The 23,529-nt window shown below is 35.8% G+C and overlaps 1 protein-coding gene across 14 annotated transcripts in view; it reads left to right on the plus strand.

Moving 5' to 3' along the window:
- MAGI2 (membrane associated guanylate kinase, WW and PDZ domain containing 2) overlaps positions 1 to 23,529 on the plus strand; it is a 771,534-nt gene that overhangs the window by 221,732 nt on the left and 526,273 nt on the right. For 12 of the 14 annotated variants that reach the window (XM_048068443.2, XM_066990186.1, XM_066990188.1 and 9 more), the window contains exon 2: positions 4,732 to 4,848. In XM_048068443.2, coding sequence (XP_047924400.2) covers positions 4,732 to 4,848 — 117 coding nt within the window. Of the gene's footprint in view, positions 1 to 3,296; positions 3,316 to 4,731; positions 4,849 to 23,529 lie in introns of those variants that run through there. The other 2 variants (XM_066990183.1, XM_066990182.1) reach the window with 2 other exon arrangements.

Below are 23,529 nucleotides of genomic sequence, written 5' to 3' on the forward strand. Positions count from 1 at the left end.
GTTAGTCTGGCATGCAACAAACCATGTCTTTTACTGAAGAGGTAAAGAAAAAAATCATCAAATGCCCAGGGAGGCACATCACACTAGTAATCTAAAATTCCAGATTACACCTGAATTTGGGGGTTATTCGAGTCAGTTAGTCCTGCTCAAACTGGTGAAAGCCTATTAAGCCTATTAAGCCAGAGCTTTTGAGCTGGCCAAATATAGGTGTCCCATATTTACAGTCAGAATTGGGAGCTTGTTGAAAACAAGGGGAGACATGGATTCATGCAAGTAGGGCTATAGAAGAAGGGAGGTAGTTTATACTAAAAAAAAGATGTTTGTTCATTTTTGCAAGGTAAATGCCCTAAGTTATTTCTTTTACTTTTCTCAGACACAGGTCATGTACTATCTAATCTAGATATGAGAGGTTTGCTTACTCATAGATTTTTCAAACCAGAAGTATTTATAGAATCTAGGGAAGCTGAAATATTTTCAAGGCAAATTATTCTTGGTTGAGATGTAATGACTATACTGTTAAAAAACAAGCAAACAAACAAACAAAAAACAATGGAGCACACCAGATTTTGGGAATTCACTAAAATGTTATGAGAAGAGATGAGAAGATGAGAAAACATCAATAGGTGAATATCGTTGAGAAGTTATAACCATAAAAATTGTGTTAAGTATAAGAAAAAATATTTAGAGGTGACAGTGGGAACAACAAGAGGGATGTTCATGTTTTGCAAGTAGTCCATCACTGAAAAATAAAATACGAGAGTATACTCCATCTGAAACCTCTGTGGTATACCGAATGGAAAGTTACAAACAAAACAAAACAAAACAAATTCCCTGCAATATTTAGGGCTAGAGAAAATTATAGCTCTCCTTACATTTATCTCTGTCATTTTCTCAGAAATGGCAATTACCTTCTTCAGTTTTGAATCTTTTAATGAGCTGCAAACTGTTCAATATCCTTTTGTATGCATGTTCTTTATTGTATTTCTTTTTTGATTGGGCTTTGCTGCTAAATTTTGAGAAGGGAAGGAAACTTGACATTAATATATTAAAACTATAAAAAGATATACTTTACTCATTAAATTCATGAGTAAAATACGCAAACAGAGCATTTTTCAGTTCAACCAAGTGGTATCTACTTTTATGATCTATGGAGTCAAATTCATTCTTGGTTATGAGTTTGCCGTCATGATTGGTATCTGCACCTAAAACATACATTATGAAAGAGATCATTACTGAAAGTATTTAATTCACATCCTATATTTCCCAGCTAGCAAAGCAATGGGATTCATTGGAGTGAATGAAACTGAAGCCTCAAGCCAGGAAAAAGAAAAAAAAAACACCCCACATGGCTGCAAGCTGGTGAATGCTTGTTGCAAAGTTATCAGCCTCCTCCTGTGGCAGCAGCCAAAGAACATTTTTAATTATGGTCTCTGGATTGGGTTTTTAAAGCTTGTGCTGTGTAATACCACTGACATACAATGGCTCTTCCTTTCACTGTCGCACACAGGGAGCAGGATGCAGCCTTCGTAAACTCCTTGTTTCTGAGCTCTTTCTTGTGAGCTGTTGTTGAGCTGCCTTAGGGCTGGTGGCACGACACTATGGGCACCGGCAGCCTCTGAGCATCTCTCTGAGGTGCTCCACTGTGGACCTCAGGGAATAACAGAAAACCACAGGCTTAGGTTCATGTCTGGATTTTTTCAACATCTCAGTGGTTTTAAATGTACTGTGAAAAGAGAAAATTGAAAAAAGAGAAAGTTGAATTTTCCAGAAATCATGTCCTGGGTACCTGACACTTGTCTAAATGGACTGCAAATGGATTGCCCCACTAATTAGTGGCGTGGTGTTACTTTCTGTAAAAACAGTGACTGCTGTTTTCTGACTGCTTCCCTTTCTTCCAACTTATTGATAATGCCACTAAATTTCATTTTTCCTGTGACAGTGAACCAACGAATATGATTTTCAATCTGTTGTTTCAACCTTTTGAAGGACTTAGTCCTATTATTTTTCCTTCTCCTGTCATGTTATTTTTGATTTCTCTATTCTGTAACATGAGATCTAGTTCAGTGCTGTTAAATCAAGGCTGTTTTACATTCTTGTGAATCACTATGGTTTCTTAGGGCCCCAAACTACAGACGTTACATTTTCTTCTGCTTGTACTTTAAAAGGATCAGGCTGCTCAAAAGTTCCTGTCCAGCATTATAAATATCTGGAAAGCACATCTGAAGTCAAATCAGATATGCTTTTGACAAGCATCTGTTAGGGAAGAAAAACATAAGAGTGACAACTGGGGGAATGAATTAAAAATATTGCATCTGCTGTTCAGGACTCTGGAGCTATTTTATTTTTCATACTTTCTAAGATTTAAAATTCATTGTTATACCAGATTCAACAAAAGGGTAGCTTATGCCCAAAGAACTGAAAAATGTCAATTAGGTGAGAAAACAATGAGTTTTGAAGAAGGAAATTTGTCAATAGTACATGTACTGTCTGTAGTTCATCTGACTGCTCTTTAAAATAGACTTTGCTCCTGTTAGCATATATACTCAGATAACGAGAATGATTGCATATGTTTCACTTCTGCTAAGAAGCTGGCAAGGTTTTTGTTTATTTGTTTGTTTGTTTTTCCCCTCCTGCATGATGTTCAAGTCTTACTTTTGTTACAAACTTTTGCATTTTAATGTGTGTAACCGAAACAAGGCTGTAGACTCCTCGTCTTGTAAATATATGTTTTTATAATCCAGTTTGGAATAAGCATTTAGGCAAAAATATCAGGTGACTCTTTATGAAGTGCTTAGGAGGTTTTAGTGCATTTGTTAACACACAGTGAAGTAAATGGCTGTGTTTGAAACAAAATAAAAAATCACTTAGAGGGTCAGAAATCTGTGTAGACTCCTAAACTTACTTATGTCATAAGTGGAATGATTCAGGTTTATGTCAGTGGGCAGGCTACAGCTGTTGTTCTTGAGCTGGCATTTTCTCAGGCTGCCAGAAAGCATCTGCATCACTGGGCATGTTCTGTATATTAGAGCAAGAAGAGCAAGAGCTGCAGGACCTTTATTCTCTGCAGCCGATCAGAAAGGACAGCAAAATCCAATCAGGAGCAGAATGTCTTTCTGCAGCCTCCTCTAGCCTTCACCTCCACTGAAATCTTGTTAAAAAAATAGCAGGAGTAAGGATGGTCTGGTCTGCAAAGACAGCTCGTTGCGAGAAAAAGGGTTAGGGGTACCAAAGTAGTGGGCTAAGTGGCTCAGCCTGGATCCTGGAACAACAGAGATCTGTATGGGGGTTCTCAGCATCTGGGAACTGGACACACAGGTATTTTTTTGTGTCTATTATGAGTGCGGGATGTTTTTTTGTATTTCTTTTTTTTTTCGTCTTTTTTTTTTATTATTATGAAAGTCTGCTGGTTTTTGCCTTGAGCTAAGGATGATGGAAATTATTTATAAGCTTTTGATAAACCTGGCACAAAAGGTTTTGAAGTTATTGACAAAGAGCAACAATAATAAGATTATGGACTTGTAATTGAGAGATAAATAAGAATAGCTGCAAGGAGAAATATATTTTAATTTATAACCATTTGTGCTCTTCAGTGACTTTCAAATAATTTGGTGGGAATATTATTTGTTCCTTTTTACAGGAAAATCTTTAGAGAGTCCAAGTCAATAAGACATTTGGCAGGTGTTTCAATAGCAAATGCCATTTAAAAAGTATTTTAAGGTTGAATTTATGAAGCAACAAGTTAGAGAGCTATCTGATTACAATTTCTCATCTTGGCAATACGTCTCAGAACTCAGTGTTGTAACGATTTCCCATACTTTTCTTATGTCAATATTTCAGAGAAGGAAGAAATGCAGTTATTTATAGAATTTTTCCCGTAATTATAAATATGATCCATACTCCAGGTTAAAAGAAATGGAGAGAAAATATATCAGGAAATATTTATTAATCATGTTAGATTATATAAATATATATATACCTGTAATAGTGGACCGAGATACACCAGTCATTAGCTAAACAATACTTTTAGTTGTTTTCTTCTGAATTTATGGTAAAAATGGCAAATACTGGGTTTTAAACTCAATTCTTTTTTCCACATTTGTTTGCAGTGCTATCCTAAGATGTTATATTACTAAAGACTCTTTTCAGTGATAGAAATAAAATATGTACCCTTGTTTGCTATGGTGTCTTTTTCATATGTGAGCACTGTTAGAAATCAATAACAAAATATTTTATCATATTTGTATGGTCATAAATTACAGATAATAGCTAGTTTAACTGTGTTTTATTTTGGTTAGACTTGTATTGAAAACACTGAACACTGCAGAGATATTTTAAACATTTTTTTGGATCAATAAATAGGTAGAAAATTGGTCCATGGTCACAGGGAACATAATACCTAATAATGTGTTATACAGATATATATGCATGTCACTATGTAATAATAATGTTACCAGTTGTGCAGGAAAAAAAAAAAAAAAAGACACTTCACTGTATTTTCCCAACTGTACAGCTTTAGCCAATTATCATTAGCTGTTTTTAACCTTTACAGTAGTCAGTACTAAATAATATTATACCAACTACATGCCTTAACTAGAGAACTTTGTGCTTCTGTCATCTGTCTTGACAGAAACATGAAGGAAAATGAGGCACCAAGACTTTACAAGTGATTCATTGGTTCTTTCAAAGCAATATACTTTTAAATCATCTTTTCATTTTTCTTTTCCTTGACAGGAGGCATCGTTGATAAGGACCTTCGTCACTACCTCAATTTACGGTTCCAGAAAGGTTCGGTGGACCATGAGCTCCAGCAGATCATAAGAGACAATCTCTACCTCCGCACGGTGCCATGTGAGTATGGTGGAGATGAACAAGTGTGTTTTCTTAGTGGCAACAGACTGTCTGAATTAATGCTGCTGAGGCCATTTGCAAAGGGCTGAGAGGTGGACTGTAGATGAAGCAGTCTCCCTGTAAATAGATTAATGGCTTGGTTCGTGTCTTCTGTGCTATCGCTGTGGAACTGAACAGTCTAATTCTGAATTAATTTCTGAATCTGCATGGTGTTTTCAAAGTTGGAGCTCTCATAAACTGTGGCTGTAGAAGAATAATCTTTTTCTTCTGCAGTTTTAGAAAGCACGAATCTTAAAGAAAAAAACACTTTTCTGGGCTGGTTAAATTGATGTCCAACAGAGAGAGTTTGATCTGCATCGTATTTCACCATAATACTTTACTGAATAGTACTGTGGGGTTTAGAATGCAAAAAGGCAACAGAAGAAACATGTAAAGTAGGAAATGTTGTAGTTTAAGTGCAGCAGGCATGGCAATGAAAGTTCAGAATGTGCATATGTGTTAGTTCTGTTGTTGTGTGAGTGAGTGGTATCTATAAAATGTTCTGAAACTTCTAGTATCATTTTATAGCTATTGAAAGTTTTCACCTATTTCTGCAGTAGACATGAAATTAAGCAGACTAATATAAGCCATGTCAGGCCATCAGAGCCATGCCTTTCAGAACAGATCTTCTTGATGGACGGATGATGTATCATTTGTGTTGGAATGAAGTTCTGGTATTTTCCCTCATAAAACAGTTGCTTGGTAGACAAAAATAAAATAAAATAAAAATGGTGCTTCTGTTGAAAGCAGACCTTTTCTGGCAAAGAAAAGGAGTGCCGTTGAATTTGCATGCAACTTCACAACATACTTTTGAATGCTACATTCTTTCATTACATTAAAGAATGGAGCTTTAAAGTACCAAAAAAAGAGGCTCACTTCTGTTTTCTTCTGAAATCTGAAGACAGATAAATACAATGTCTTAATCTGAGGGGTTCCATTCATCCCTTATTAGAAAGGAATGTGGACAAAAAAATAAATAATGATTACCTGTAGATTACCAGTACACAGAAAATCAGAAACACTGTATCTCTGTGACGTTTGTGGTGAATTAGGTTTGTCTGAAGGTGCTAAGAAACGTCAGACCTGAAATGCAGAGGCAAGTTCAAAGACGTTTTGAGATTAAATCCCACTTCTTAAGGTGCCTGGGTGTTCATTAGCATAAGAGTATACTTACTGTAGTCCCACCACACACTTCTTAATGCTGGAGATCGAGATTTAAACAAAGGAAAAACCAACAATATTACAAGTATTGCACATGAGTAACAGATACTGTGTATGGGCAGTAGGGCATGATAACTCTGTTTATTTCTTTGTTTATCTTAATCAAGGCAATAATAAAATGTTTTTATTGGTCAAGTGAAATACAGTACCAGCAGGAACAAATTTATCGTTCAAACAGGAGCACTGCAACCACAAAAACCACAATTTGAAACCTATAAACACTCAAGACTACCTCTCCTTTCTGCTGTGATTTATTCATCTTCTGTGTCATCATACGTGGTTAGATTCTTGAGTCATTATCATATTACATTTTGAGCAGTTTTAAGAAAGAACCAGATTTTCAAAAATTTTAGAGTGACATGGATGACAGCTTCTGAATCATGAGGTAAGCAGGTATGTTCTTGGATGGAGTGGAAGAATCTTTTTGATAGGAGTGAAAGAACAAATAGAATCCAAGAACAAATGACATATTTTCTTTGAAACTTTCTTGAAAATCCTATAAAAACGGATGTATTCTGAGAAAAACAAATTAACAAAAGAAGACAGAGTGATCTGTGGTTTGCTAAAGCAGCTTCTGTAATCAGGTGGGTGAAAAGGACACCCTCACACAGATTGTAACCCAGATTTCCCTTCAATCATAATTGAGAAGAATCTTTTTTTAATGCAATTTTATTCTGTCTCCAACATTCCTGTTTCGGAGGGAAAATGATCAAAACTCTGTTCCTTTTTTTTTTTTTTTTCCCCGTATAAATTAAACTAATTTTTGAATTGTGAACTTACTTTCCAAGGGTGCTGGTATTCAAAATTTTGTGCTTTAGGAAGTCTTTGTTTTTTGGCAGTCCTTTGTTTTGGAAGCTCTCAACATAGGCTGACAGTAATGGTTCTGAACACTGTACTTAACATCTGGTAGGGAGATTTCTCGAGTATGCAGCAGTAATATTTAAGTGACTATAACATTGCCCCCAAGTTCACTGAATAATGAGGAGACTAACCACATGCTCATTACAAATCTTGCATCAAATGTTGACACAGCAAAAGCAGCATTCAGTTGGTCAAATTCTTGTGCAGAAAAATATAGAGAGAGCCAACTGCAGATAATGTAGCCTTTATTTCCAATGACAAGGTTGTAACATAAACAGAACAAATCTGAAAAATAGGTGACAACCTTTTCCCTTTAAAAACACACCTACAATCTTTCCTCAGTTATTGAGGTACAGTTGCCAGTGAAACCAGACAAATGTTTGTAAGAGAGTCCTTGACCTTAAGTTTTTACTGTTCTTTGCTTTTTGTTAAGATTGACAGCACTGGACCTAGCAATGCGGTGGGCATGACCACTGATTGCTCAGCCATAGCCTTTCCAGGTCAGACTAAGATATCTTTCACTTACGTAAAATGAATAAGTGTTTTCTGTGAAACTAGGAAGCAGAGAACCAAATCCATACACGTTTTAAATCAAGATAAGCCAAATGTAGTTAGATCAGGTAAAATGGTATTTACTGGATAAGAATTTGAATTTTAAATTATATTTTACCCTGTGTGCATCAAAGGGTGGATGGGCAAGGAATGCAAGATATGAGGATAATGGATCAGTTCTGCCCTCTGGAACTGGCCCCTATGGATGGGATGAACTGCTTGGTTTTGTGTTCCCTGCATTTGCCTATTTTTAGTACTGTGGTGCTGCTTTCTACAAAATTAGAAATGACCATGTAACCCTAAGAGTCAAATACTGCCTTCCATAAGTGGCTGCAGTTCACAGTGTCATATGAAATTGATTTTCACTGCATTGTCAACAGGAATTACACACATATATCCCAGGGCAGAACGTGCGATTGTATTTGCAGCAGTTGAGATGCAGCTGTTAACTAGCTCTGTCCCCAGAGCTGTGTGACAGCAGTAATGAAACTGATACATAAACAAGAAAATGAAGAAAAAGTTCCGTTAATTTGAAGCTGAGTTAGAAAAGCAATAAAGCTTTCAAGAGGCAAGGTCGAGAAACTGAAACTTTTTTAAAGATACAGTATGACAAATAATATACAAGGAAATATGTACTCTTTAGAAGACAGACAGTGGTCTTTGTCAAGGTACAGCACTTGTTTTAATTCAAGCAGGAGGACTGGACTTCTGGTGTTGAGAAACCAAAAATACAGATGAGAAGTATGCTGAGGATCTCAGAGGAAAGCAAAAGAAAATAAAAGGCAGTTCTAGGAGAAAGAAGAGTTCACAGTTCTCTATATCCAGAAAACCTGACTGAAGTTTGTCTCATGCATTTTCTTTTCCCCTTTCAGTTGTATGGGTTTTAAGCACAGGTTTCATACCCTAAATTTATTCATAAGTGTTTTAGGGGCACTGACCACTGAGCACTGACCATTGATCTACAATACAGAGAAATATTCATGGTAAGATGTGGTAGTTGTTAAATACAAGCAAGCAATATTTGAATTTCTGTCCACATTTCACTGAGAGAAAGGGCACAAAACACATCTAGTACTGTGAGTGTTACAGGCAGACAACAATTTAGTCATGCTGAACCTTGTGCTTGGTAGTACTGTAATTAAACTGCAGTTGTTATGTCAGCAAGCACCTTTCTAGTCTTACTGAAAGAAGAGGACTCAAATTTCATGTCATAACAAGAATGAAACTTTGAGGATAACATGTGACAGGAAAGCAGTTTCGGTAGTGACCGTCATGGTCATTCCTGTCTCCTTTGATATGTCCTTGCAAGAAATTGCAAATTTCGCTTTCTTAAGAGCTTGCAAAATAGCGGATCTGTGGTTGAAAATAGTCTGTATGCTTCCCTCCCAGACAGGGAATATGAAATGATAGTGGAAGTCATTCTGATTAAACAGCGCTGTAAAAAGTCAAACAATGACAAGCTGATTCGTAGAAGTAAAAAAATCATCTATTAATTTGAAGAGATTACCACTGATATATCCTCTGGGATATAACATCAGAACAACAGTAGTAATTGGAGTTGCTCAAATGAAATGCTCTATCCCACTGCACTGATTTATACCAGTGGCGGTTGCAGCCCAGAAGTTGGGCCACATTTCAGAAGCGATAACGTGAAATTAAAAAAAGAAAAAAGGAGGGGAGGGAGGGGGATGGGGATGAAGATATTTCCTTCCTAGTGATTATGTTTAGAAAAGCAACAGTGATGAAAATTTGAGAGAACTTGGTGTGCGGTGCTGGCTTATTGCACTGGATAACAGTATTACTATTAGCACAGCAGTCTTGTAGGGAGGATGGATTATTTTAAAAAATTGTCAGCTATGTAGGAAGAAAGGTTCAGTTTGTGACTCAGCCACATTCTGTAAGTGAGTGACCACGGGCAAGAAATATAGTCATTATGTGCTGCAGTTCTCCACATATGAAATAGTGATAATAATTCTTTCCTTTGCTTAGTCTGCCTATTGGCATTATGATTGCTCTCTGTTAGGTGAATATGGGCAACTCACTGAACTGCAAATTTGGAATCTATGAACACTTAATAATATCCATCCTTTCTCCTGTGATTTCTTATTTTTATCTATCTTCTGTATATAATTAGATTCTTAGGTCATTATTATATTACATTGTGAATGACTTTAAATAAGAGCCACATTTTCAAACATGATTTTGTTCTATTCTATTCTAATGTAATCTAGTCTATGTATAAATACATTTAACCTACATGCTGAAGTATTGTCTGTGTACTGTTTAAATGTTATACATTACAAAGCTCTTCTGTTTATTGTCTAGTCTGCTTCCCAGAAGATAAAGTGTGTGCAGTGAAATATTTTGTTTTGGCTGGACTTGCTTTTGTTTGTCATATATGGGAAAGGTAGTGTCATTAGTGTTTTTTGTTTGTTTGTTTTGTTTTGTTTTTTTGAGATACTGAAGCCAATAAAATCTGTTTCTACTTGGAACAGAAAGTGCTGCAGGGTGGTAAGGACACAGCCTCAGGGGAATTCACTCCACACTTTCAACCTTTGAGAAAGCTTCTTCTCCACAACAATCAGTGTTTTCCCCTCTGGCGGAGAGGTTCATTGCATTAGGAGGCTGTAGTCATTCATAGTCTTCTTCATGGGTAGAAATCAGAAGAAGTAAGGAACCTCTGGGTTTGTATGTACTACAGTATGCTGAAGCTTTCCTCCCCTGCCCCTCTTCCCTGGCACTGGACCTCATAGGTGTTATCATAGAACATTAATTTGAATTACTTCTAATGCTTTTTGATTTTATGTGAGTTACTATAGAAAGGAGCTAACAATAACGGGTAAATATTGAAGGAAATCCCAATTAAATACCAGGGTTTTCATCTGAATTTTCTGATTTCAGAGCAGATGGAGGAGTGGCACAAGTGAAGTGGGCAACAAACACATATTGGGTGAGGGAACACACAACTCAGGAGCTGTGTTTGTAGTTCTGCTGCTCTAAATAAGGATGTGAGCTATATTCGACTAATCTATATTGATCTTTCAAATTCCGTTTTTAAAATACTTTGTCTGTCTTCTAAAACGTATATAGCCAAGAACAAAGGGGAATGTGTGAAACAGACTTGCTGGTGTTTTTGTATATTTCCTTATAAGTTACTTCAGTGTCAAAAGTATCTTTCAAGATTGGAAATTCAGCGCACAGCTTTGTTCTAAAAATAAATAAATAAATAAATAAATAAATAAATAAATAAATAAATTAGGAAGTCCAGATATCATCTGTTAAAAGATCTGCTACTTTGACGTCATGTGGATCTATTCTTAGGATAAAATAACCTGTGCTTAGCACACCAGACTGACAAGAAATGCCCACATGACTGGAAATAACAGTACCTAACTTTAATGACTACTTTATTCTTTCAGACAAGTGTTAGCTATTGCTTAGTCTTGACTTTGATGGCTCAGAATAGAGCATTGCAGAGCTCTAGGGAAATGTTCTTATTGTTGTGTATCTACCAGAACACACTGCCAAGGTGTATTTAAAGCAGAATCATTGGCATATTCGGCCTTTTTTATATCTCAAGCAAAATTAAACCAAATCAGGTAATTACATGAGACGAGGGCCTCACTGTGCTATATGAAGCACAGCCACGGGTACCAGATGATTATGAAGAGGTCACTGCTTCAAATAACTGACAGCCTAAATAGAGGAGGCAAAGAACAGTAGACAGATACACCCACAGCACAGACAATGCCTGAATTGACTTCCACAAGATGGAGCATTGGTTAAACCCCACGGACCTTCCTTTCTTTTCCACTACTACATGTAACATCTTTCCCAATTACCACCTGGAAATGCACAAAGTACACTGACCTGTTTCTCTAAAGACACGGGCAATGTATGGTTATAAGTGATTGACTTATGTGTCATGTTTTGACTTTTCTGTGTGAATTTATTGGTGGTGGTTTTGTCTGTTTCAGAGCAGATGTTGTACTACAAGAGCACTGCACTTACCTTGCGGCCAGCAGGCATGAAGCATTGCTCTGGCTTAGAGTGTGTTCAGGCTGTGGGCACTGCATTGTCATCAGTGGGAAGGATTGTTAGAAAAGAGCCCCACCCCCCTGCCCCCCCCCCAATATATATAGTGAATTATGATTTTATCTTAATTAAGATCTAGTGTAAACAGATGCCCAAACTTTATCTACAAATTGCATGGTTGATTGAAAACACTGAACTTTTTGTTAGTCATGAGAGATAAAACACACATCATTTTTGTCACCTTTGCTTGGGAGTTTCGCAGTTCCACTTATTGAAGAAAGCAACTCTCAGCTATTCAGTGACTCATTCATCTGTTTTAAATACTCTCCTTAAAAGAAGAGGTATCCATATATATATATATGTATGAGGAGGAGATGGAATGTGTCAGATGTAAGTGTAGTATGAAGTGAAATAAGATATAATAAAATAATGAGCAGTAATTGTGTACTGATTAAGATATACAGTTTGAATGTCCCATAAAAGTTTCTGTGAAGACATTAGGATATTTGCATTGGCAGTACAGTTACAACAGCTTATGTTTCTCAGAGTTATTTGCACCCACATCACATCTGTAGGAAAATGACTGCTAATTCTGCCCTTCACTCCCATTCTTTCCATCCTTTCATACCCTCATTTTTTCTTCCTTAAACAGCATACTTTTCTCTCCCATTTTAAAAATAAAACCATCCGAAATCAGTAACTTTTGTGTACCTCAGTGCCAATACAAATTATTTGTATAACAGGTAACCTGATGCGCTGTCAACTAAGGAGTTGATAAAAATACCACAGAAGTCACTAGAAGATTTTGCAGTGATTTCAAAGAAAACAAGAAAACAAGTTCTGAAACTGGAAAACCTGACCTCTTTAAAGCAGTTTTCCTACTAAAGAATACCATACATCTTCCTCAAGTGGTGTTAACCAGCATAGGATTTAAATACTAATGTTTCTGGCAAGCAGCTCAGGTTGCTAATCATATTTGTATGTAATTATTTATTTTATATAACAGATATAAAACATGTTGAATACCAGATGAGAAGTTTAGTTACAGTATTTGTGCTGATTGCCCCAAAGAATCCATTTTTATTTTTGAAGAGCCTATCTAGTGTTGCAAAATGAATTCTCCAATTCACATGATACAAAGGGATGAAGGATAGTGACAGTTTTAAAGGAATTTTGATGATAGCACTAATCTTATTGATTATTTGAGAACTAGAGGGAAACTAGAAAGGCTATAGCATAAATCTGACAAAGTACGTTGTCCCTATGGAACAAGAACAATAAATAATAGAAGAGTTCACAATTAACTTATTTTGTGAGTACAAGTCATAGCTCTTGAATCGTGTAAAGCAGCCTGAAGTATGGGCAGTCTAGATAGAGACTATACCTAGGACAGTAGTCTTTGCCAGCCTGAAGATGGCCTGAAGAACTATTAGTGACCATTTTCCTGAAATAACAAAACTGTTTGAAATTATGAGAATTCCTATTAGGATTTTTAAAAATCATAGTATTATTGAACATTAGCTACCCTAGCATTTCTAACTTTTTTTTTCTTTTTTTTTTTATCTACTTGATATTAAAAGATTTTAAAATATATCCTCTAGATACATCTGGTTTACATTTTCATGCCTCCGTCTGCAGTCAAAAAGATCAAAATATTATTTTTATTTTCCAAGAGAAGTTGAAGTACCTTATATAAAGGCAGAAGCATGTACCAGCTTTTACAAGTTTTGTGGTGAAGCAAGGGTAATGCTGCTCATTGGAGAACATTAGAAATTTTTGGATTGAAGTTGCTTTGAAGAGGTTCTTCAGTTTGGAACTCACATCTACATTGCAATAATTAGATTATATAAATGAGACTATTTTAAAGGTTTTTTGAATCTTTGAGATTTTTGTCATGCCTTTATAGAACAATGTACCACTCGTATTTTCTTGGTCTTATGAAAAAAGAAATAATTGCAAGCATTCCGTGCACAGTAAGCCAAGGTCAATATACTAGTGTCTCTAGCAGTACCATGTTTTAGGTACAAAAATATTGTGGCTACAATAAAGCCTTCTGAGGAAGAAAGAAATAGTGAAGATTGAAGAGGTGTTTTTTAACATCTGAAGAGTAAATAAAGCTTTGGTTTCAACTCTGGGCATGAGATTAATTTGTAATTTATTAGTGGAAAATGGTTATGAGGAAAACTCTTCCCTGCAAGTATTTTTCTTTTTATTTCACTTTACCCCGAGGGTACAACTGTCCTGTTTTTGTCCCATGCTGGTTTGAAACAACTTCATCTTTTTCATGTATCTCCATATTTTGATTCCATCCAATGTACTTTTCTTTTTCCAGTCTATTACTGTTATTAACACATCAACCTCTTTACTAGCTATCAATCTAATAAGGATTATTCAAAGCATTCTGTCAAGTTTATTTCAGTGATACTGAATAGGGAAATGTTCTTACTGTGGAGATGGCAGAAATACATTTTGGTTAAAAAAAATAATAATAATAATAATAAAAAATAAGAGATTCCAGATTGTATTTCAAAAGTATCCCTGAAAGCAATTATATGGATTTAAATGAAAAACAGTCTTATAATTTCAGCTTTAAATTTCTTGTCTTGAAATTTTAAAATGTTGGTATGAACATTTAAATATAAAAGGTTGTTGAAAGCAATGTGTTTTCCAGTTATAGAGATCTATATTATTAAATTTCATAACAATAAATTATGTGATTTTTTTATGAATGTATTTCATTTGTATTTTGTGGAAAGTAATCATTAATACCAGCAACATATTTATAAGATATTTCCCAATTGTTCACGAAAATAGTAGATCACTTTATATGTAGGAAAGACTGAAATTTACTCTAGGTGGCTGATGGATTAATTTCTACTCGTGTTCTAGTGGCATTTTGCTGTGACAAAATGCACCCCAGCACACATTTCAAGTCATCTGTATTTTCTGATTCCTATTTTTGGTTTTGATTGACTGACAAGCTTTCTTCTTCAACTCATCTTGGTACTGGTATGAGATCTTCAACTCATCTTAGTACTTACTTGACTGGATTCTTGACCTGTCTTTTGGCATTTTTTAATCATATAGAAGCATAAAACATCAGTTATCTTCAAACTTTAATTATAAAAAAAACCCGTCCCTTTAGCAAAAAGAGAATTCCTCTTTTTTTGTTGTTTTTTATTCTATTTTATTATTATTTTTTTTATCTGCAGAAGAAGTTGTAGAGAACTTTCTGGAAAACATGATCACAGGTGTGTCAGGAATCACACACAGAGCTCTGTCCTGTTATGGTTTACTTACTTCATGGGCTACTAGCCCATCAGTTAATGACCTTCAGTTCTTTGAAAATTTTTAACCACAGTGGCATTCAATATGGCAATTTGGCAAAAAATTTTTTTCAGAAGCTGTTTTTATGTAAGATCTCCTGTTAGCAGTAGCAGCATCTGTAAAAATCTCTTGTTACTTTAGAGTTGGCCTATTCTGCATTGGACCCATGACTTTGAGAGGTCCTTCCAACTTCAACCATTCTTTGAGTTGTATAATAGTCATCATTAAAAGCCTCTACATCAAATCCTCACTGATTCTGAGCCTGTGCAAGTTCTATTTGCTTCCATAACTGTGGAAAGTTATCAGCACTGCATCAGTGGATACTGGTGCAGCAGCTGTCTTCCCTTCACTTTTTTGGAAAACACATGCAGTGAAGAGTGAGGGCTCTGTCTTTTCTTTCTGTCCATGAAAATCCTCTGTAATTCTCTGTGTAGCTGTTCTGTTTTGTGTAGTCTTGTATAATAAAAAAGCATTTTCTCTTTTGCCCTGACAGGGAGGGAAAAAGAGGCTATAAGGACACATCCCTGTACAGTGTTGTTATAGAGCTCTTGACATTCTCAGTTAACAGTTGCAATATACACAAGTTAGCACAACTTGGTTCAAGTCCCCTCAATCTGCCATCATCATGCAGCTTCTCCTGGTTGTCCTGTGTTTTGCTCATTTCTAGCTAATGAGACCCATCTGGCTGCATACATTTTTCCTGTCTGAATAGAGACAATTTATTTGCAAAAGATGGTAAAATCATTTCATGTATATGAATAGAAGAAATTGAAATTGTTATCGGCAGACTGGGGCTTCTCCAGTTATTTTGTAGCTTTTGGCAAAGAATTAATACTACACTAAAGCACTTTGTTATCCCAGGTCTGTGGAGTGTACATGTTTTATCATTCGTCATTAAACACATGTACTTATATATTGGCAACATCAGTATCTAATCATGTGTGAGTTAGCACATCAAATTCCTGTAGTAGCCATCACTACCAAAAATACCACTGTGAAGAAGCTAATATAGTTGCAGCTAAAACAACATCTTCACAGTATTTACAGCTTATGGAGCTATATGAGCTTTCATGGGTCTGAACAGAGTGAAATAGGATGTAGCTGCTTAAATGTCTAAAACTGCCACTGGTGCCTAAGCCATCGTTCTTATTCATACTCCAGTTACTTTACATTTCATAGCAATAAAGGACCTCAAGGTTAGATCCACAGAGGGACATAGATAGGTTTAAGTAGGTTTTTGGTACTTGTCTAGATTTGTGATCATTAAAATCCATGCTCTTTTGTCATCTAGCTTTATGGAGAGAGAAAATTCATAGCGGCTTACATTTTTGTTGATACAAGTTCTTGTGCACCTGAAACATTGGTCTGGGCAGTCACATCAATATCCTATCTCATGTCAGGATTTATTCTGTGAAGGCAAATGCTCAAGTCCACCAAGGGGTACATTTTATAGGTGTTCATGTAAAATGAACCAGACACTGTACAAAAGCACAGAAGTCATTGCTTTTGTTTGAAAACATACGTGGTGGAGAGAGGAGGCAAACACCTCATATTGTTGACTCTGTGTTACTAAACTTTGGCAGACTCTCTGCTCCCCAGGCTGGTGTTTTGGTGTTTGACTCCAAGCCTCCATCCACTGGGCAGAAAAAAGAAGGAAAAGAAGCTTTTAACTTGTGTCTGTAAGTTTTACACAGGTTGGAGAAGTTGGCTTACACCAAAGCTAATGCTTAGGTGATAGAGCATTGTAGTTTTATTCTATATCATAGACATGGCTCCTCCCCAAATATATCTCAGATTATATGTCTTCTAGATAATCTGTACAGCTACATTCTCAAGCATAGGATAAATAATAATAATAATAATAATAATAAATAAAATTCTCCCTCTTTCTTTCCAAGTCCTGTGAGAACATGGTGAAATGTACAGCTGAGTGAGTCATTCTACTCTTCAGGTTTTCATTCAAGGAGTGTTTGAGATAATATAGGGTTTCCTATTGTTTACCAAGGTCTTTGGGACAGGATTTTTCCTCTGCCTTTTGTAGAATGAGGTTGACTATAATTTTAATCTATAATGGCTATATTATTTTAGTCTTCATCTTTCTGTGTACTTCAAAAATAATCATAATTTGCTACAATGCTTCAAAACTTGCCCTGGGATCATAAGTCACTTTTATCTACAAGACAAGTGCCTCTGTACTTGTTTTGTGATTTGGGCACAAACTCACCACTATCTAAATACACATTTAAAATTGTACTGACTCAGAAACATCATAATTAGAGCCAGAAACAATTTAGTAATCTGGGTTTTAAAGCTGTCACAAAATAGTTATCGTTCTGTTTTTGTACTTTATAATGCAATGTCCTGGAAGAGAGCGATGAATTTCGGAGAAAATTCTTGCTTTCATCATCTTTACAAAAAGAGAGCTTTTAATTACTCCTGTTCTTTCCTGTCATTATCCTCAATTTGCATCTCCCAATTCTGAAATGTCTGGTAGGATTTTGTAGAGATTATTACTTTTCAGACTTTTCAGAATCAGATATAAGTTTATTTCTGGCCTGAAATAGAGCAGCTCTGTCCAAACAGGAGAAAGAAAGGCTAGCATATCTGAGAGATTCAGCAGTGACCATAATTCCACTAGTCTCCATTTGTTCCAGAAGATATTTGAAGTCTACAAGGGACTGTGTTTCTAAGAGCCTTTTTTTTTTTTGCCTCCTATGTTGAGAAAATATCCAAGCTCTATTCTTTAAATAATTTATTTCTGTAAAGTAGTTCCTATTTTATTGAAATTCTTTTAAAAGTTCTGAAAAAGCAGTACAGCCTAAAAGAAAAGAGAAGGCTTCTGCAAGATGCAATTATACTGTCTCTTTTTGTCCCTCTTTTATTAAGTGTGGAAGACTCAAGCAACAATAATAAACATAAGAAAATGTTAGTTCTTGTATAATCCTCCATTAGCATCATAAAAGAAAATTCTGAATAAAGATTAAAGGTTTGTTTTTTAAAATAAAAGGTTACAGATTTATGTTCTCGCTTCTACGAAAGAAGGAACCTTAAAAGAAGAGGAGTGTAAAGGAAAATGGAAAAGATAAAGTAGAAGGGTTTATTATAAAAACAAATTTTTTTACTTCTTGAGCCTCATGTTTTTTTGTCCATCAAACAGTGGAGTGACCTGAAAGGTAGACATGTCATGGGGGGAAATGAAGTACAGCTTTGTCCTTTTTCCTTTAGCACAGTACAGACCTTGGAAGTGACATTGTAATTTTTCAGTAAGGGCTTCATGCAGTGAGCAGTGTGCACATAGACCAACTCTTCATAAACTACGGCAATGATATATCTTCTTTTGGTAACTTTAGGTCAAGTGAATATAATAATGACTTTATTTAAAGATTCTACCTGAAATTCTAGAAATAAGGTTACAATATTTTGTATAGAAGTAACAATCATTACAGTGCTGCCTTTCAAGGTCATGGATAAAGCTCTGTAAAAAAGGTGTTAAACATTCATGTATAGCTATCTCACTTTCATGTTTAAAAAGCAAACCTGCCCTTACAAATTCCTTACATCTCATTAGTCACTGAAACCTTCTAATGGTATTTTTCATTGAGCTTGAAAACATAGACGGGTTGGTGAGGGCATGCATTTAAATGCATTGCAGTCAAAGGCCAGATCCTGTTCTTGTAGAAAGGCAAAGTCTTCATGACTTGGGTAAGAACTACCTGAGGCTCACAGCATTCCTGTTGTCATTTAAGGCACATTTTGACATGGACTGTAATGTGAAGTACCATAACTGGTCTTTTATTCTGCTTTTGAAATGTCTGTGCTCATAAACAGTTACCAGAAACTAGACAAAAGCTGATTTTTAAGAGAGAATTTTTGAAGAGATAGTAAGCTTTATGCAAAAACTCTCTGTTATTCTCCCATTGAGCAAGCTGGGGTATAGCCATATAGCTGGTCTCTAGGTACACAGCACAGGCAGACCACAAGGCATCTGTCTGTGAAGCCATTTGGATGGTGGAGGGAGTGTGTAGGTTTATCAGAAGATAAATTTGTACATGATTGTGTGTTTTATTGAAAATCTTCTACATTTTTTTAATACTCAATCTGAAAAATTGATAATTGTTTTAAACTGAGGATCACCAGGATATACTGTGCATTCATTTAAAAAACAAACAAACAAACAAAAAAACAAAAAAACACTAAAAAGGCAGAATATTTTGTGGTCCATTTCATGAAGCTTTTGCTGAAACAATTACTGTTTTGTTTCCTTCCTTCCCCCATGAATGATCTTAAAAGGAGGGTGAAATGCTACCACCATAATCTGTTATAGGCATCAGAAAAAAAAAAAAAAGAAAAAAAAAAAAAGGAAAATTTACTTGTGTGGAGATTTTAGCCTATCAGGTAAGAACATAAATGAAGTTACGTAGGAAATGTACAGAGGAACAGTCATAACTTGGAGTGGTTTTTACTGCTCAAGTAAAATATTGTCATGAACTTTCATTGAGTTGAAGTGGGAATTAATTTAGTTCTCTATGTCCCTGGTTGAATTTTATCAAATTACTAGAGGCCTTAACTTTCTCTGTCTTGTAAAATAACACACCACTTCCACAGACAATATAGCAATGTTTATAGCAGCTTAATTTTCTTTCATTAAGAGATTCCATGTAGCACCTCTAAAGATATGATCTGCAGAACACTAACAATCCTTCAAAGTTAAAGCTTAAACAGATCAATGTGGTGAGGTCCATTAAACTTAAAGCACAAAGCACTCCTTGCAGCTGGCCAGAAGAACTAATAAAGGTTTAAGAGTTGTATAGAAATAAGAAAATCATGAGTAGTTATGAAAACCAAATTCTCAACCTGATTTTCCAGAAATCAAATAAATGGTTTCTAGATTTTCTGAGGTACCTATCACCCCATTGTACACAAGCGCCCTAGCAAGTACCCTTAGCTCATGCAAGGGACCTGAGGAGCTGTACAGGAGGATCTGCAGTGCTCTGATGCTGCTGCATCATTCCACTTCACATTCTTCTGTTTTACCATCACAGCACAAGGTTGAAAATCTCTTTTTTTTGTTTTCATTGTAGGTGTTAAATATATGCTTGTAGAAAGTGCTTCTAATTCAGTGCTGTAACAACAGAGAAGGAGGAGAGAAAGAGAATTTGCTAGGGAGAGAAAGGAATATTTAAAATGGGTTGCTTTTGATTTTGTTTCATACTATGTGTGTACGGCATTTTGCAGAGCTGCCCTGCTCCCTGTAAGTTGTGTACTGTCCCCTTTCAGACAGTATTGTGCAGAAATGCAGCTTGTGACAAGCAGAGAAATGTGTGTCTCCATACAATACTCTATGCACTGCTGTAGTCTCTCCCTTAACACCCTAAATGTCCTTTGGTACCCTAAAGGAATGCTGCAGAAGATGCTCATGTGGAGTTCCTGGAACCACTGACAGAACAATTTCCTTGGCCAGTACAGGCTGACCAGAAGCAACAGTGCACAGTCCTACCCCTTTCAAAGCAATGTCTGTGCCTGTGCTAGAAAAGACACCTAGGAATGAATAGACAGTAGTGACCCTGAAGACTGATGGCAAGGGATTTCTTTCCCTTCAACTTCACTTATAAAAACATACGAGATAGTTAAATGTTCCATTAGATTTGTTTCCACTGCTCTATGGATCTCTCACAGAAGTGTACTTCCAAGCTTACTTTCCAATGACACGTGCTGCCAAGCTTGAGATGAGAAAACTGATTCTGTATGATATAGCCCAATTTTCACTTCTGGGAGCTGAAGAATATTGCATTAACTTGGCAAATATTATTCAACAGCTGTTATATTAAGACAACCGTAGTACTTTTAAAATACATCTCTTAGCACATATATAAGTTATTTTATTTTGTTTTAGTCTGTGTAGTATTATTTAAAAGATTGGGAGACAGTGTTTGGGTTATTTTCTCATTATCCTTGGTTAGATTCATGATTCTGGCCAGCTGCTGTGTTAAATTTGGGCTATATACTGCTCATCTCTCTGTGTCCATAACAAGCTTGAGAAGAGGACAACAGCGACAGTCCTATAACATGGGAGGCTCTAGCAGTGAAGAGTTCAGCCTCACCTTCCCTATCCAGCCCCCATATGAGTTCTGAAATAGAGAAGGGGCAAGAAGAGTAGAGCTTATCAGAGGATACTCTGAAGGTATGGCCTCACTCATCAGAGCCATAAATAAATGTGTGTTCATTCTCTGCAAGCAGCAGGAGCATAAATATCATTTTGCTAAAAATTTGGTCTTGTTTTCCTTCCACAGAGGCTAGGATTTGCTTTTCTATATTTCATTCTATCCATGAATATAGTAGTGCCGCAGCATTGTTGTTTATTGTATATAATGCTGCTATTGTGTATTGTTCATACAGAACACTTGAATATTGGCCTAGGATTCTGCAAGATATTTCAGATGAACAATGCCATAAAACTAAAAATACTTGTTGTTAGAGCTGTTTGGTGTTTTGAGGAATAAGCCTGTTTTACATAAATGCATAGAAAAGTAGTTGGCAAGTAAAGAAGCTACTTTTTAACTTATTTTTCTTTTCAGTTTCATCTATTTTTCTTTTTTTTTCTCCTTTATTGTATTATGCAAATAAAAATTCAGTGCATGACAGCTAAAGCATAATGCACCACGCTATTTCTTTCAAAAAAAAAAAAAAAGGCTAAACTTCTTATTTATCCACTGGTATTTAAATCTACATAAATGTCACATTAGACATAATATATGTTGTTGCATATTCGTGCTGCCTGCAGTTACTGTATTCATACATGTAGAGAAAACACTATGCCCTCATGGAATGCTCATATGAAGGGATCCATCCTTGGTGATCCACACATACAGCCTGTGAAATGAGGGTCTGAAGTCTGGACTCACAAGGACTTTGGCAAAACAGGAGACCTGAGAGATATCAAAAGCTGTAACATACTGATTTAGTTGCCAATTTAGATCTGCAGCTAGAACTATTTTCATCCTCTTTTTGAACTTATTCTGTACTCTGAATTTTAAGTTTGTACTCTTTAAGTGTGTCCATTATTCTAAATATATACCAGCAACCAATTGTCAGCTGATGTCAATCAATATAATTTTGTTACTGTTGGGGAGCTGTGGAGATTAACACTGTCTCAAGCTTTTACCTTGTTCTTATAGCCAGGAAACATTGAGTTCCATTTCCAAATGAATACAGAATGCTAACAGCTCCCTTGATTTTACTGATATGGATTGGCACAAACAGCTTTAATCATTGCTGAGCTAAATATGTTCCTGAAATATCAAAATAATTAAATTGGTAGTTTTGCAGCATTTTTCTATAGAGAATTGTAAACTGCTTTGTTCTCCAGAACTACAAAAGAAATTAGGTAAAAATATAATCGTAGAGTTGTAAAAGGTTGCAAATGTGAAAAGCAGTAGCTTTATTGTTTTCTTTAAATAATATACTGTTACCATCAATTCAACAGTGAAAAAAAAACACTCAAGTTTAAATTAAGAGAACTGTATTTGTGTATTTATTTTTATGTTTTTGAAAAAATTACTTTTGCAGTTTAATTTTTCAACAGAAGCTTAGTGAAGTGCTGATTGTCATAATTACTGCCTGGGAACGTACTCATTTTCCAAGGTCATTTCTGTCACTTTCCCTATTTTTTTTTCTTAAATCATACCTGTGAAAATAAATGTCATGTTGTAGTTTAAACACAATTATAAGCAATAACATGCCTGGTTGAAGCTTTGACAGAGGATCTACCTACTCTTCCCGTTACAAAATTGGCGCAAGAATATACTTCAGAGCTAAGTCCAGATGAACCAATCTCAATTAAAAACATGGTGAAAAGCTGCAATTTTGTATCTTCTCATTTTCATGAATGTGATTTTGATTGGGACTATTTTATGCTGGATATGCATCTGTGAATAGAGACAGAGTAATAGGACCATGTCTAGGACTGTTCGCATAGGCATAAGGTGTTCATTGCCTTGAAGGAAAGAAGAAAACAGTAGAAAAAGGAAAAACAGAAAAGAAGGAAAGGAGAGAGTACATTTTTATGACAAGAGAAAGAAGATTGTATTGTAGCTTATGATTCTTCTGAAGAAATCAGTGTTAAACCAAGATGTTTTGAGGATCAAACTATTCAATTCAACTCCTTTCACTGATGATTTTTAGACTAAGAATGACTTTGATAGAGGAGGAATTCAAGCTCTTCCAGAGATTTCACAACAGCACAAGCAGGGCTGAAAGAAACAGTTTTGAGTGAGCCAGGGCAACAGTTTGGTAAGGAAGAGCTAACTAGGGTCAGAGGCTCAGAGGCATGGTTAGAGTGAATGGAAAAAGATGGAAAAGTTTTCAGGGATGAATGATGAGATGATGGAAAGGATATCCACTACTGGGATTTGATCATCTTCTGAGAGCTGCATAAACATCCTTTTGATCAGTGGAAACACGGAATTCTAATTTTAAGAATAAAGAGGACAGGAGAGGTAGAAAATATATTACTGCATGGATGTTAGAGTCAGCACAATGAATGTGACAGATCATGAAGTGCAGGTGAGAAAAGTGGGATGAGCAGTCCAAGGAGGATGGCTAATGGAACTGGCCTGCAACTTGTCTGTGGATGACAGCAACAAGCAA

Source organism: Anser cygnoides, chromosome 1, assembly GCF_040182565.1.
Source record: "Anser cygnoides isolate HZ-2024a breed goose chromosome 1, Taihu_goose_T2T_genome, whole genome shotgun sequence".
NCBI lineage: Eukaryota > Metazoa > Chordata > Aves > Anseriformes > Anatidae > Anser > Anser cygnoides.